This window comes from Ailuropoda melanoleuca, chromosome 10 (assembly GCF_002007445.2).
Source record: "Ailuropoda melanoleuca isolate Jingjing chromosome 10, ASM200744v2, whole genome shotgun sequence".
Lineage (NCBI taxonomy): Eukaryota > Metazoa > Chordata > Mammalia > Carnivora > Ursidae > Ailuropoda > Ailuropoda melanoleuca.
The window spans coordinates 40037229-40054856 of record NC_048227.1 but is presented as its reverse complement, the minus strand read 5'-3'; the positions used below and the strand labels follow the sequence as shown (position 1 = coordinate 40054856).

General features: G+C 40.4%; 1 protein-coding gene across 1 annotated transcript in view; it reads right to left on the bottom strand.

Moving 5' to 3' along the window:
- Positions 1–17628, bottom strand: part of SPACA1 (sperm acrosome associated 1) — a 191345-nt gene that overhangs the window by 129992 nt on the left and 43725 nt on the right. Inside the window, exons 3-4 of the mRNA XM_019806251.2 lie at positions 15194–15327; positions 13792–13843 (exon numbers count right to left, since the gene is read on the bottom strand). Coding sequence (XP_019661810.1) covers positions 13792–13843; positions 15194–15259 — 118 coding nt within the window. The 5' untranslated portion in view covers positions 15260–15327. The remainder of the gene's footprint in view (positions 1–13791; positions 13844–15193; positions 15328–17628) is intronic.

The following is a 17628-nucleotide window of genomic DNA, read 5'->3' as shown; positions in this document are numbered from 1 at the left end:
AGGCAATGAACTAGCTGATCCTGGGAGCGCCTTTCAAATTTTTGTGATTCCTTAATGAAATGATCAGAATGCCAAAGCCTAGAGACTATATAGCCCCACTGCACATACCCCATTTCACAGATGAAGAGACTGAGGGACAAAGCCGTGAAGTGTCTTGTCTAAAGTAAAACAAGATGTCAGTGGGAGAGGGAGAGCTAGCTGGGTCTCCTGCCTGCTGGTTCTAGGCAGTACCACATTCCATTACATTCTACTGCCTTATACAGAAAGCCTGACTTCTAGAATCTGACCCCTAGCTGTTCTGCTGAACCTGCCTGTTACCACTGGTGAATCTAAGAGTAACCTCATATCCCTAATGTTGACCTTTCTCTAACTACTCACATTCAGAAACTGAAGTGAGTAAACAGTCTCACACTGCTCCATGTGAAGAGAACCAGCATTCCTTTTCTGGAGGAAGATGTGAAAATGTATAAAAGATAGCCAAATGATAGGCAGCAAGAAACATTCACATATATCACAGAATTAAGGGGTATCTACAGTTTTTTTATCATTACATTGAAAATCAGATCCATTTTAAGGTTACCTAAGAAGAAACTACAAGTAGTAAGAAGACAATGTCAGGAGATTTTCAGAAAATGGTATTTTTCATATTTTCATTCATTAGCAGGTAAAGGCAGTGACAGATAAATTGTACCCTGCCATAAGACACATGTCAGGCAAGGTTGCAGAAGCTGACACTCTGATTTTCCTACATGTATTACATATTTCATTCATTAATGTTAGGAGACATGGTCTTATTACTAAGTGTCTGAACATTTACATTCTTTTACTTATGGATACAAATAGTGCCTACATCTGGAAATACATAAAATGAAAATTAGGTATAAGCCACATTATTAACATCACTTCTCTATCCTTCAGAAACGGATTTTTTTAAAAAAATGAAAAGGCCACAATTCAAAAACATCTTCAAATCCTAGGTTTACAGCCCTCGTTTCATCTCTTCATCCCTGGTCTCCAAATCCTAACCTTTAAAGGGTTAGTGGGGGTTAGAGATCACTCTAGCTTGGAATGTGTGTGCACATGTTTTAAAGTTTTTATTAGGTGCTCTTTTATTACCGTTTTGCTTGAATCCCTTGTGGCCACACTCCATTTTTAATAAGCTGGAAATCCTGTCAAGCGATTGTTCAGTGGCTGCATTTAACTAGCAGACCAGTTGCCAGGCCAAGAGGTCAGCTGCTGAGCTCACTGAGGAAGCTGAAGAGAAATCAAGCAGGCTCAGCCTCTCCATTTTAAATGAAGGCCCTTTCATTCTGCTGCTTATTCAGAATCAAAGGGATTTCAAAGCTCATTCACCTCCATGGAGGAAGGGGGCAAAGGGGAGAGGGTGTATTTTGGTACTCCACATCAGGAAAACAGAAGACTTGGCTGAGCACAATCTTACAGTACATTGTTGTTATACCATGGCTTATGAATACAGAGTTTTATTAACCTCTCAGCCAAGAGGTTAACAAAAGCCAGTAATATGTTTCCTGCTTTAAAGGTACACTGGGTCCCATGCTCTCATCTCTTTCTTTTACACATAGAACCACCTGAGGTCAGAAGGAGGCACAGAGTTCAGGAGGGCCTCACAGGAATCTTGAACAATCCCAGTCATGAGTGTGGCTGCCAGTAGAAAGGAAGAAAGGCGAAGTTTCCGATGTAGGAAATAATTGCCAAGAGACACTAAGCTAGAGACATACCAGTCCTATTTCCAAAGAATAAGGGGGAAGCAGGTGGGCTCTGGGACAATGTCTGCTTTGCCATGTACCTGTGTGCCTGTGAGTGTCTGCAGAAATGCACCTCCCACATCTGAAAAAGATGCTAACTTCAGGTCTACTTCCTTCCAGCACTGTGCTGCTAACAATACGTCATTATCAGTGGTTTCCATACTGGGTAGGGAAGCCCAGGATACAGAACATGTTGCAAATGTAGCCTTTGCCATAGGCTAGGTGGGAGTTCAATAATATCCAAGTTTGGGCGAGAGGTTTTGAAAGGAGTTAACAAAGATGAGCACAAATGTAGAAACACCTTAGCAGGTGTTGCACAGATTGGCAGGGTCCCCCACAAAGTCAAAGTAGGCCGACCCTACTTTGGCAGTTTTTATGACCTGCTGGAGAATCCGACCGCACTGCTGCTCTGTATAGCCATGGGAAAAAGAACACTCGACCACACACACACACACACACACACACACACACACACACATGCATACGTGGATGCCACAGAGACCATTCCTATTTAAGATTATAGGCTATTCTCCACTAAAATTACACAGCCATACGGTTAACCCAATACTTGAACTTATTTCATGTTAGGGGTTTAAGGTAGAGAGTGTTTGGGGTCCCAAACTGACACTCACCCATCTTCTTCTCCATTGCTGTGGCCATTAGAGGAGACATGCCAGAATGGACATCTGACCAAGAATCCAAATATTGGTTTCATCAGTGGACTAAGCAATCACCTAAATAGCCCCATGCCTGAGGTTTAGGCTTCCTGGGAACAGCTAGATTGGAGAATGTGGTTTGACTTCATATCTTCTACTCCAAATTGAGGACAGAAAGACCAACGGAGTGGAGGAGACCGATGGTGAAAAAGCTAGAACAGAAAGTGAAAATGCCTGTCTCCACCCCCATCACCAACATCAGAGAAAGACCTGCATTGGGTATAGAAAGCAAGGAGGAAGTGGTCCTTCTCAACGATCAAAGGGCAAGCAATGAAAGGAGGAAGAGTGGAGCCCATTCCCCGCCTCCCCTTCTTTTTTGAGAGACACAGACATATGGCCATTCTTTTAGAGGAATACAGCTCATCCTCTTATAATTTGCCAAAAAGAATATCAAGCTTCAGTCATTTGTATTGGCCATTCACTCACCCAAGGATAGAAGTAGGTGGGAGAATAGAGAAAGTGCCAGGAAGGATTGACTCCGATGTGACCCTTTTGGGGAAGAGAGAAGAAGTTCTATTCTCCATCAAAACATGGCAAAGGGGTCGATACATATTCCTCTCCCCTAAGTCACTGCAAACATAGAAGTAGAGAGTAGCTTTTGAGAAAGACCCCATGGTGACAGCTCACTAAAATCTAGGGAGGCCAGCAGAGAATAACAAGGTATTTTTTTTAATAGGGAAATATAGTGGATACACAATGTTACATTAATTTCAGGTGTACAACACAGTGATTTGACAAGTCTCTACATTATAGCAAGATATTTTTAAGATTCCAACAGAACTGTACATGCTGTGGGAGATGACAAAGAAATAAAAGGAAGAGTTCTTATCTTTGTAGGACCAGAGCAGCAAACTTGCATAAGATTTAACAAGAAAAAACATAAGAAAAATATGGAATAATAGAATAATCAAGTTCAAATTGTGTGATACAGATTATAAGCATTGTTGGGTACAGAGGACTAAAAGAATGTTGTGGCATAGAAATAGTCAGGGAAAGCTTCTTAGAGGAAGTGGCACTTGAGCCAGCCTGAGTAGGAAGAAAAAGAAAATCATTACAGACAAGGAAAACTATGGGATGATGAGGGCAGGACATGGTAGAAGAGGGAAGGGGGAAAACCCAGTACAGGAGGAGAAGTCAGTGTGAAGAAAAGTGAGAGAAAACATAGAGTTAAGATGGAGATAGTTACTGGGGACCCCAAAAGCCAGAAAAAATCATTAAGATTTGATGTGATAGGCAATGAAGATTATGACAGACTTTTTAGCACAAAGATATCTGCTGAAATGAATAATCCTACCACCAGAATTGTCTTTGGGCTATGGAACAATATTTGGAAAAGAGGATTCTAAGTCAAGATCATGGAGTCTCTGGGATTTAGAGTTCTCGGAACAAACCTTCTAATTCTACGAAGCATTTCATCACTCCTTTTTTATGATATACCTTAGGGTCTGGAAACCTTTGTGGGGAGGGGGAGGATGCCAAATCTCCAGTTATCTTCTCCTCCCATGTGAACTTCCAGGGATGGAGGGGAGCAACTGGGAGGAAATGGGAAGACACGTAACAGCAATCCACCCCCCACGCCCCCCCCACACACACCTCTTCCAACTAGATGACATTCTAGAAAAGGCAAAACTATGAAGACAATAAAAAGCTCAGTGTTCAGGGGCTAAGGAAAGGGTGAGATAAATAGGCATAGCACAAAACATTTTTGGGGCTGTGAAAATATTCTGTATGATACTATAAAGGTAGATACATTTGTTAAAATCCATAGAATATGCAAAAGCAAGAGTGATCCTAATGTAAACTGTAGACACTGAGTGATAATGATGTGTCAATATAAATTCATCAACTGCAACAAATGTACTACTTTGGTGGGGGATGCTGACAGTGGAGGAGGTTATACCTGTATGGAGGCAGGGTTATATGGGAAATCTCTGACCTTTTCAATTTTACTGTGAACCTAAATCTGTTCTAAAAAATAAAGTCATATAAAAAAAGCCATGAGAGCTTTTTTGCTCTCTTTCTCTTTTTCCCATGGCACCACTAAATGCAACACAATACGTAGCAGCACAGTGCAGAAGACCTCTCTTCCCAGAGTGCCCAATACCTAACATAGAACCTTGTGCAGGGTTGATACTTAATAGAGCAGTCCCACCGTATCTGCAGGGAATGCATTCTAAGATCCCCAGTGGGTGCCTGAAACCATGGATAATACCAACCCTACATATACTATGTTTTTCCCATACATACATATCTGTGATAAAGTTTAATTTATAAATTAGACATAGTAAGAGATTAACACAGTAACTAATACTAAAATAAATAGAAAAATTGTAACAATATACTAGAATAAAATTTATGTGAATGTGATCTCTCTCTCTCCCTCTCTCTCAAAATATCTTATTTACTATACTTACCCTTGGTCTTCTTGAGATGATGTGAGATGATAGAATGCCTACATGAGGAGATCTAATGAGGTGAATGACACAGGCATTGTGATACAGAGTTAGGCAGCTATTGACCTTCTGACAATGTCAGAAGAAGGATCATATGCTTCCAGCCTGAGGTTGAAACCATGGAAAGGGAAATTGCAGAGAAGTTGAGGCTACTGTGAATACTTGTTGAATTGAATTGAAATGAACTGGAGAGACAAGAAAGTGCAGGGGGAAAAATGCCTTCTCAAGGACATTTGCCACCCAGTATCCTTTCCCACTTTCGAATTACCTTCCAGTTTCAATTTGGGTAATGAACTCATCCCACCATATGCAGTTTTGGAGGGGTGCTAATTCCAGGGATCCAGGAAGCCATCGGATCAAATTTTCTTTGTTCTCACCCCAACACTTCCAGGGATAAAGAGTGTCTGTCATTTGGACACTCTTTAAACCAAGAACGCAAGAAATAATTGCATATCACCAATGGCCACAGCTGAAGCGGGCGTTATGCCTCCTGATTCCTGGCCTTACAGACATGCTCTGTTCCTACCTATTCACAAACCCAACTGTGCATGCTCTGCTGATTCCGTGTCTCCTTCCAGTAATTCCTGTTTATTACCCAGCATTGGTTTCCGTTGCTTGCACCCAAGGAACCCTAATCACTTCCTGCCCTTGAAAGGCAATGGCAATGATACAGTGAGCAGTTTGAGGACCTAATCTGGGTAATGGGGTGATTTCCACAGGAGGCAGTTCAAGGGTAAAAAATCTTGGAACTAAACAGATATTTCCAGGCAGCAAATGAAGAGTAGTAAAGGTTGACCTCAATATTTTTAGACTTCATAGGTGGTTCTACCACGAAGAGTTTTCAGTCATTTGAACTTAGACCCAGGTGGACTGAGAAAATCGGCTGCACGTTTCTTACAAATGGATCAACAGTGCAAACTATTTTAAGACCTAACATATGAGGATGAATAATTTTCACATGCTTTGCACTTCACTGAGAGAACAACCAACACGGCTTGTCAGGCAGTTGGTCTCACTGCTCAACCTCACGCACGTGCCGCTGGGCAAGTGAGTCAGTCTTCTCCAAGTTCTGCTTCCTGCTGAATGGGAGAGCCAACGTTGTGAGTCAGCCCTGCTTAGAGCCAAGAGTCTTTGATTCAGGATTACTTTCTGCCTTACCACACAAGGTTCACAACGTCCGACCTGTTTTCTTGAGGGCTAATGCCCAAATACTTAGAAGTCCTAGTCAAAACTGCTTCATTAAAAATGTTCATTTTCAGAAATCATTGATCCTTACTGCTGTCTTCCAAACAAAAACATAAATAAGTAGAAAGAAAGAAAAATCAATGAAGAAAATAGCAAAATGATAAGGGGTACAATATAACATGCTAATGCTAAATGCCAACTTCGTGGTTCAATACCCAGTTTATTATGATGAAAGCACCAGACAGAAGACAGGCATCAGATGAAATGAGGACGGAATGAATGTGCTGCTGCATAAAAACTATTTATGAATTTCTAGGCTGTTTGTCATTGAATAAAAGCTATAATCATTTGATAGATACACATTTTGTTAGTGCTACTTCAAACTGATACTTTATCAAATTGCTACAATCCTTTCAGGTGTGGGAATCGCAGAGCATCTTTGAGGGAAATCACGACTTAATGCACTAGAGCTGAAAGCCTGGCAAAAATAACAGAGCCACAGCCCATTACTGAAGAAAGACCTGTAACGCATTTCCGTTGAAAAGGATCTCTAAGGTCACAAAGTCCAACCCCCCAACCCAGGGCTGAAGCTTGCCAGTTAGAACACACTCATCAGATAATTTGCAATGGTGTCATATCACATACTAATGGTATGGTAATTCTCCTAGTATTTCAAAGACTGGTAATCTGATCCAAGAGCAGGAATAGATTAGTAGAGTTTATTCAGCTTATGTATGAATCCTTTCCTTGCCCTCTTTAGAATGGAAATATGTCATCATAGTTCAGTTTCCTGAGGTCACAAAGATAGGACAGTATCTTCTTTGATTTCAAACAGAATCATTTATAGATAAAAGAAGATTCCTCTATAAAATAAAACAGCTTTTCAAATAGCCTCTCACCACAGTTAGTAATAATTTATGCTTGGTGAACAGGAAAATATGCTGAATTTATTCATTTTACCATGCACTGTCTGTCGAAAGGGCATGCTGATAAAGAAAAAAAGTGGGGGTGGGTAACTTATTGGTATTTGCAAATCTGATATAAAAGATTTTTGTAATTCTTCTTGCTTTCAAGAGGAGAAGAAAATTAACTCTGAAAGTGGCAGAACAGAAAATTTCTACTGTTGTTAAAGCCATGGTATCCAGCATTTTACCACACAGATGGTTCCAGAGGCTGGTTTTCTCTTTTGCCCTCCAGTATAAATTTTTGCTCCATTTTTGAGCCCTAAAAAAAAGAAAGTATGCTGCAACAAGCACTCTCTGATTATGAGCCTAGAGTCTGACCCAAATTCCCTGGCATTGACCTACCCTGTCACATTTTCATGAACACCTCTGAGAACTGGATAGCAGTTTACTCTTCTCCTCTGCCAACCAGCTCCTTTGCTTCAACAAGGGCTTATTTTCAATCCTAATTATTTCTGAAGTAAAACATGATTTTCTTACATGGTTTCAGGATGCATTTTGGAGGGTTTGGCTTGTCAAACTTCCAGGAGACGGGTTTTTATGCCCGGGTGGTCTTCTCATGCTCTCTCAACTACGGAGCTGTTGAGACTCCATACCTTTATATAATTGTTCCGAGGACATCTGTGGCTTTCCACTTCATGTGGCAGCCAGGGCATTAGCTACATCTTGAAATTTAGGAAATTAGCTTAAATTAAAGCACAGATAACTGGAAGTCTGAACTCATATGTTCCTCTCTCTTTTTTTCCCAACAGGTCTGATAATAAAGACTTTACCATAAATTAAAAGTAAAGCATGAAGTTTGGGGCATTTTGAAGAGGGAAAAGGGAACTCAGATTTTGGCAAGTTTACTTTATAGACCTGATAAATGGGTTTTTTTTTTTAAAGCACATCACAAAATTCTAACTGAAAACCATTACATGATATAGCTTAATGATACTGTCTCACTTATAAAAATTACAATAATCATGAAAATACTGTGTTTTTTAGACAAAAGCTGCTTTCTGAACCCACTTCTTTTCCCATTTAAATCTGAAAGAGCACAGTCAATGCCACCCACTGAGAATTCTTGGTGGTAGCTGGGCACAAACCTCAAATTTCAAAATAACTACATTCTGGCATGCCACAACCACATCCTGGAATATCAGAGGCCAAGGAAATCCAATGATGAAAGTTTTTCTTAATCTCACCGCAATCTATGAGGGGGTAGGGGGACTGCATTGCTCTAGTTACTGACCCCCTAGCTACTGACCCCCTGCTTTCAGCATCTGACCTTTCCTTCCCTCAGGCTGTATCTCCAAATATTGTTGCAGCAGCCTGTGAGGCTGTGTGGAGAGCCAGCCAATCCATCTATGAGCCCAACACAAGACACACTCCAAAAAGTCCTCTTCTTCAGGGGCCCAGTCCCTCTTCTCACATTTGGAGACAGTGATGAAGCAGAATTAGACTCATCATTTTGTGGTAGTTGTAAAGCCCAAAGGCAGTGTGGGATGCTGAATGAAATAACATTTTCCAAAGTACCATCTATTCAAGGGTTTCCATATTCTCCTAAGATTCCTTTCATCGCTACCAATCAAAGGGTTAAAGATTTGGAATCTTTTGTTTTTGTGTGATTGGTTATTTATCATTGGATGGTAACCACTCTTCGCCCTTGCCCCTCTGTAAGTCATGAAAACTCTCATTCTAAAAACTCCTTAGACTATTACCTTGACTTTTCTGTAAGGGATTTAGGTAATGACATGGTCTACCAAGTAAATAGCGGGTACCCAGCTTATCCATCAGATAAGGTCACAAATTAAGAGATGGCACTTCCATCTCCAATGGATTTTCATTCACTAAGGAAACATCATGGTAAGCCAGAAAGTCTGGGCTTTGGGTCAGACATATTTGGACTTAAATTCCAGGCCTATTAACTGTGCATCCTTGAGTAAGTTGCTCTCATCTTTGAGTCTGTTTCCTGAATTATAAAGGACTATTATGAAGAAGCAATGCAAAACAAGCACTTAGCACTGTGTGGGGCACATAATAATAAGCATGCAAAAGATGTTAGCTATTATTACTGTAATTTCCTTCATAGGGATGCTGTGCAGAATTAAATTATATAACATCTATGGAAGACCTAGCCCATTAGTAGGAGCTCAACAAACAGTTCCTTTCTCATGAGGAAAATTGGGTCCTTTTGCTTGCATTCCAGGCGATCTGAATCCAAGGTGCTTCTCTATCGCCATCTAATAATAAACACCTCTCTCTCTTCCCTCGGAGGAGAATGCTGTAAACATCTCTATGCCATGTTGGGGAGCCCCTCCCCACCATTGTCTAGTTCTAGCAAGTCTTCTGCACCTGACCATCTGGTCTTCTCTTTTCCTAACACTGAGATGGTTTTGCCATTCTTATCATCCAGTTTCTAGGTGGGATCTGAATCCTGCCCTCAGCCCACCCATCCCTATTTCTTTCTCTGCTGCTCTGTGCTCTTCCATCCATTCCTGAGGTGCTCGGTACCCAAGCACATTTTACAATGACAAAGCAAACACATTTGCGTTCAGATCAATTTTGTCTTAGTCAAACGGGTACATTTACAATACAGAAATAGGAGAGGATTGCTGTGCTTTATTACAAAGAACTAAAGTTATTAGCCTACAAATCTGATTGACTGAGCAGCCAAAACAAATATGTTGAGTAATTTCTTCCCTCACTAACTAGTTCTTTTGCCTGAATTTTCCAGACAATAGCCTTACATGGCAAAGTCTCAAATAGTATATATTCATCCCAGCACTTGTATCCTGTTTGGGATATGATTTTGAGAGAAGACATCTTAGAGAGTAAATTCTTAGGGAAAGGATATAAATACATAAATACCAGACAGATAGATAAAAGTAGATAATTACCCAGATTTCAGAAACAATGCAAAAAATAAGAACAACAATAATAATATAATGACTGTAATTTTCCAAGCATCTTCAGACCACAAATGTAATGCTGGGGGATAATAGATGTATTTGTTTTCCTTTTGCCTTATGGCTGAAAAGAGCAAGCCATGCATGATTTTTAAGACCTGGCTAGTGATGTGTCCCCTTAGGGAGCTATTAACTCCATCCTTGTAGATGGTGCCTGATCCCCGTCAAAATTAGAAATCGCTTAAAACCAAAAGAAAAGCATTTCATTCCTAAATAGGCCATTAGTGATATTGGATAGTTTGTTATGCTGTAATGTAATATTGAAATTCCTAGAGGCAACTGATTTTCAGTAGTGAATTAAAAAAAAAAAAACTGAATACTTGAGGAATGAGTGGAAAGAACCCTGGACAGCTAACTATTTTATAGGTTATGTGTCAGCAGTTGACCTTTTGAAAATAAAATCATTAACCTTCCCAAGACAACTAAATGCAAATGAGCCAAGCCCAATTGTACAGTAGGTAGGAAAACATATGGATGGAAAACTAACATCTATTTGGATATCAAGGGCAGGAGGAAATACATCTGAAACAAAATGTCAGGATAATAACCATCATTCTCAAATTAAAAAATAGCAAAGGACAATTTTGGTACTTAAAAATTATAAGCACTGATGCATTGGGGAATGGGAATAGACAAGAACAACATGGTTTTTACCTTGAGCATGTGTCTGGATACACTGTCCGTACCTCAATGCATGGCTAGTATAACCTTTGAGAACCTTCACCCAGGGATGCAGAATTCCAAGAATATTGCACGTAAGCAAAACAGCATCATTCTTTATCCTACTGTTAGAGACAGACTAATTTACTGGCTGCATGTTACAACAGATTAAAAAAAAAAAAGATACCATTGTTTTCATGCCTATATGTATCCTCAGGCTTAATGTAAATACCTGTTTGAAAGACTGCAACTTCATCAGTTAAGGTACTGGAGTGATTCAGGACCAGCTCTAATTATGTAAGAACAATACTATGTGTACTTAAAGGCTTTCAAATGCTAACTATTTCCCATTTCTCACAATTTATATCTAAAACCTTCAATTAATTTCCTTTTCCTGAATACAGTATCTGAATTACAAAAATGTGGGGAAAGTCACTAGTCTAGTGAATGTATCTTTCCATAGACACTTAATTTCCTTTCTGAAGTTACTGTAATTTATTTTAGGAACCGAGCCCTTTTTCCTGGAATCCTTCTTGTTCTCATCGAGACAGACATGTTCTCCAAGGACAGTCTGATATTTCTCCTGGCTAAACTCTGGGGACATTATCAAAGCTATGGTACAGTAAGTTACTATTTCACCAAAGGTTAAAAAAAAAAACAGGGAAGAACATATGTNTAATTTATTTTAGGAACCGAGCCCTTTTTCCTGGAATCCTTCTTGTTCTCATCGAGACAGACATGTTCTCCAAGGACAGTCTGATATTTCTCCTGGCTAAACTCTGGGGACATTATCAAAGCTATGGTACAGTAAGTTACTATTTCACCAAAGGTTAAAAAAAAAAACAAAAAACAGGGAAGAACATATGTGGGGGGGGTGGTACGGTGGGAGGGTGTTAATCACGTTCAAGTTAAAATATTGTTAAATTCATAGAACTTTAAAATTTTTACATCAATGTAGATGATTTTAACAAATATACAAATCAAAGCCTTTCAAAATCCCTGGCCTGATTGAAGGGCTTTTTCCATTAAAATTGCCTAATCCATCCCAAATATGGATAATATATAATTCAAAGTCGAATCATGTCCCTTGAGTTTCCTGAGATTGGATAAATGTCTCAAAACATCAGCAAACAGGCCTTAAAGGGAGGTGACAATCTATAAACCATTCTGATGCCTTGTCAATAGGAGGAGGGAGACAGGATGAGACTGTAAATCAAGCAACCTTTTCATGACCCCAACCCTCCCCCAACCTCTGAAAAATAATAAGGACTGTTCCTTGGGTCTTTGTTTGAGGAAGCTGAGAGTAAGAATTGTGAGATTCTGCATTTCCACAGAGACTTAAAGTAACCACAACCCCTTCCATTGAAAATTGCTTTATATTTAGTGACCTGAGTTCAAGTAGGTGAAGTTTTGCCACGTTCAAAAGCTCAGAAATAATTCACACAACCACTACACTGAGCAAGACAACCAACCAGGGCTAGTGTGACCCATGGGAGTGGGGGTGGAGGGGTGGACAGGTCACAGAAGGACATATTCCAAAGTGGTAGGAGGACTGTGGAACAGGAACTCTTGAAAGCCTTTCAGGGACCCTGAGATTTTAGCTGCCACTTAGCAGAGAAACGAGCTCCAGATTCAGAATTAGTGAACCAGGTTTCTGGTCAGCTCTGCCATTAATTTCGTGACCTTGGTTACGTTTCTTTTTGTATTATTATTATGTTATGTTAGTCACCGTACAGTACATTTCTTAATCTCTCTGGCCCTCAGCTTCCTCATCTACAAAGTAGGTGAAACAATTTCTAAGTTACTGTCATCTCTCAAAAGTCCATAGTTTTGTCACTCCTCAGAGATAGAAGAAAACCACTCTTAACTGTAATCATACCATTGGAGGAAGAAAAAAAACAAACTGGGTTTTCTCAGTCTAGCTAATGACACTCTGCAGCCCAGCAGTGAGGCAGTCAGTGAGAGGCAATGGAACAAATCAACATCCTTAGGCTAATTACATGTGGAAGACCTCTGTGCATCACCATGGTGACCAAAGGAAGGGGAAACCCAATAAAGGTCAAAGACTGGAAAAGTGAGTATGGCATTATGATAGGAAGAGATAAAATCTACCACAGCAGCCTGCGACTGGATCACAGGCCCCAGTGCAGTGACACCCTAATTATTTTCTAAATCAGTGTGTCAAAGTAGGCACATGCACCACCTGCTTCAGAATCACCTTGTTACAAATGCAATTCCTTGAACAAACCCAGCCCCACTGAATCTCTGGGAAAATAAATAAATAAATAAGAGTAGGAAATCTGCATTTCTCAGAAGTTCCCAGGTGTTTATTTTGCACAGTATAAATGAGAACTACTGATCTAGCCAAGTGGAGAGAAAGAAAGTGGGTGAAAATGAAGAATGAAATGCCCAGCATAGATACTCACAGAATACCTTTGGAAGTAGAGGGGCAAGGGATAACCATGGCTGCCCCCAAGGAAGTCTGCGGTACAGGGTAAAAGAGAAACTTCTTTTTCACCATAACTCTTTAACGTTGTTTGCATTTTTATCATGAGCAAGAATTAAATAAATAAATATTTCTAATCCTAAAAATTTTTAGAAGTGCAAACTAAATTTTGGTACACTTTCTAGGAGTTAGAAAAATAAATACTCTTGAAAGTTGAAAGATAAAATAACAACAATACTTTAAAATTTTCTTTCTTTTTTTATTACACTTCAATATGTTAGGCAAAACATAGCCCCAGTTTTGTACTTTATCAAATGAAGGATGGCAAGGAAGACTGTCAGGAAGGATACTTAATTAAGATGCTTCCCCTCAATTCATCTTATTTTTAGGTGGTAGCCTAAAATTAGTACCCTGTTACCCACTACATTATTTTTTTATTTCCTGGGTGATTAACAGTTCTTACTAACTTCAAAAAACCCTCATAAGCAGAAACCATATCTCATACTCCTTCAAGTTTCTCATAGCTCTTTTCACACCACATCAGATATAATTCTTGCTCAGTAAAATTCTTATGAAATATTTTTTGTAACACATAACACCTCCTCTTTCACAAGAAAACTCTGAAATTCAATTAAATTAAATATCTTTCTACCTTGAAAAACAGCCTGTAAGTTGTGAGGTCCAGCGGTGGTGAAAGAGGGTGCCTAAAAAGGAAAGAGAGAAAGAGGTCAGGCCCAGGGCAGAGGATCACTTTCACACACGCCCAGGACTAAGGAAGTCTCCTTGAGAAAACTCTAGGACTAAGAGGCCCACAATTGTGAGCCAAAACTGGAGACAGGCAGAGGTCATCTGCCAAAGCACCTGTTTTAAATTAGGCACCATGAGGGTGCCTGAGTGACTCAGTTGGTTAAGCGTCTGCTTTCAGCTCTGGTCATGATCCCAGGGTCCTGGGATCGAGTCCCTAATCGGGCTCCCCGCTCAGCGGGGAGTCTGCTTCTCCCTCTACCACTCCCCCTGCTTGTGCTCTTTCTCTCTCTCTCTCTCTCTGTCTCAAAAATAAATTAATAGATAGATAGATAGATATCTTTAAAATAAATTAGGCACCATGAGCTTAGGTGAAATTCTTAAGAAAGTGTCCTATCCCATCATCCAAGCCATGCAAGATTGTGCTGTGCCCTCCATGAGATGGGGACAGATGAGCAATGCCCGGTATAAGAGAACTGCACCAGCAAATCCTGTGAAGTACCTCTTATAGAGGTCAGCTTTCTTCACCCCTGCCCAAGACAGATGGAGACTGAGCTGGAAGCACCTTTGAGACACTTGCCAATTACCTGACAGAAAGCAGGAATTGCTTCAGTGGTTCAAACAGTAATAAGATGACTGCTTGGCAGTGAGCACTAGACAACCCTTTGATGGAAGTTGGGCATCTGGGCCACTGGACAAAACAGTGCTGCCCTAGAAAAGCAGCAGAGCAACCTCGGAAGCTACGTACCCCAAATTCAGAGTTCTCCTTCTATAGTACAGAGTTATGAGTTGTCTCTGGAGAGCAGCTGCCCAGTCAAGGACCACTTTCCCAGTCCTCCTGCTGCCAGAAACAACAGAATGTGAATGGAAATGATGCACATCACTTCCAGACTCAGGCTTTTCAGCAGCTTTTGCACCTTTGCTCCCCTCCCCATTCCACTGGCTGGATGCAGCTGTCAACCCCTATGTGCCGACAGAGCCATGGGATGGAGGAAGCCTAGGCCAGAATCATTTCATGAAGGAAACATCCACCAACAAAGAACCACTGCTTTGGACTACTATCTTAACAGGAAATAAACTACTGTGTTTGAGATATTATACATTGTGGGATCCATTTGTAATAGTATCTAGCTAATATTACCCTGCTCGTGTATTTGACTAGGCCAAAGGTAAATGCTAGAGTAATTCCTGGACTTCAGGGACAGTATCTAGATGTGAATAAGATTCAGTCCAAGGGGGCAGAAGCCTGCAGCTGCCCTACTCTGATTAGGTGTTTGCAAGGGACAGAAGACTCTTATGATAAGCAATACCTGGCTTGAATGGGAAGTATTCCTTTCTGGATTTTCTTCTCTCCAGGACACACCAAAGGATAACATCCAAACGAGATATAACTCCCCTCTGTTGCTCTCTCCATCATGTTTCCAAGGCCTGGAACACCATCTAGCTGCAAAACATTTTAAGAGTTGATGAGTTTCCTTTTCTAAAGAGTGGCCCCATAAAAGAACAAGGCCAGGGAACCCAGCCACAGCCCAGAGCAGAGCCTACAAACTCCCGTAAGAATGTCAACTGACTTGTGTTTTCATGCAATAAAGGACCCTAGAAGATTCTAACAGGGGCTTGTAGTTTACACACATGCGCACACACACACACACGAAGATATGTGCCCTTTGAATTCCAGACTCAGGTCATATCTGTCAGAGACAAAGCCCCACACTGGCTCCCATGGTGGATAGAAAATAAATAAGACACTTTCTGTGACCTCCAGGAACTGACAGAATATAATTCTAACCGAAGTGTTACAAAGAGAAGGATACAGAATATGCTCTCAGAACAAACCGAGGGTACCATAAGAACAAAAGGAATAATTCCACATGGAGCAAGCAGGAATTTTCCTTGAGAGGGACAGAATGAATGCTGTGTGTAGGAGAAGGATCACCCAGGGGGCAGGCAGAGAGAATAGCTCAGTACAGGAGGGAACAGGAAGCTTATTTACACTGGATCCTCTTGCTTACAAAAAAATTTGGTGCCATAATCTCAAGCAAATGAGTAATACAATCTTAGTTTCTAAGCTTCTTAGCTTTTTCCTTTCCAAAAAGAAATTAAAAACAAACTGAGGGCTTCAGAGGGGAGGGGGGTGGGGGAATGGGATAGACTGCTGATGGGTAGTNGTAAGGAGGGCACGTATTGCATGGTGCACTGGGTGTTATACGCAACTAATGAAGCATCGAACTTTACATCAGAAACCAGGGATGCACTGTATGGTGACTAACATAATATAATAAAAAAACATTAAAATTTTAAAAATACAGTTTTTAAGGAATAAACCTACAGCTAAGAATTCTCTAGGGTATTAGGTACATAAAGAGAGGCACATACTCTGGGGCAGAAAACCCAGATATGGGAGAGCCCAATCCGCAAGTTGCCAAGATTGTGTAACACTCAGGTTTCCAGTGAAAGCTAAGACATTGAATAAGGAGATAGAAGTGAAGGCTGGAACCTTACGCCAGTTACAATGGCAAAAATAGACAAGGCAAGAAACAACAATTGTTGGAGAGGATGTGGAGAAAGGGGATCCCTCCTACATTGTTGGTGGGAATGCAAGTTGGTACAGCCACTCTGGAAAACAGTGTGGAGGTCCCTTAAAAAGTTAAAAATTGAACTACCCTATGACCCAGCCATTGCACTACTGGGTGTTTACCCCAAAGATACAGACGTAGTAAAGAGAAGGGCCATATGCACCCCAATGTTCATAGCTGCATTGTCCACAATAGCCAAATCATGGAAGGAGCCGAGATGCCCTTCAACAGATGACTGGATTAAGAAGCTGTGGTCCATATATACAATGGAATATTACTCAGCTATCAGAAAGAACGAATTCTCAACATTTGCTGCAACATGGACGGCACTGGAGGAGATAATGCTAAGTGAAATAAGTCAAGCAGAGAAAGACAATTATCATATGATTTCTCTCATCTATGGAACATAAGAACTAGGAGGATCGGTAGGGGAAGAAAGGGATAAAGAAAAGGGGGGTAATCAGAGGGGGGAATGAAACATGAGAGACTATGGACTGTGAGAGGCAAACTGAGGACTTCAGAGGGGAGGGGGTGGGGGAAGGGGATAGCCTGGTGATGGGTAGTAGGGAGGGCACGTACTGCATGGTGCACTGGGTGTTATACGCAACTAATGAAGCATCAAACTTTACATCGGAATCTGGGGATGTACTGTATGGTGATTAACACAATATAATAAAATTAAATTAAAAAAAAAAAAAAAAGAAGTGAAGGCTGGAAAATTCAAATTGTTTTTGGGTAAATGACCTATGCAACAGGGTGGGACCATTACTCAGTAATGCCAGACACCCAGTAGGCGTTCAATAAATGCTTGTTGAATGAATGGCCCCTACATCATGCATATCCTTTGCCATGATAACCTGTGCCAGGAATACTGTTAAAAATTCATTGGTTCTGTTGCCCTAATATAGTGACTCATCCTCTGTCTTTTCCACCCACATGCAGTCAGATCACAAAAACTTCTCAAGGCTAACCTAGGAAAACAAAGTATACATATACATATATGCATATATACATATGCGTACATATATAATGCATATTATTTTTGTAAGAAATACAATGTATGACTCCTATCAGAAAACATGAGTTGTAGATTATATTTCTTGCATAAATCATATATAAATATATATATTTATATCAGATATAAATATATAGCATATTTAAATATATAT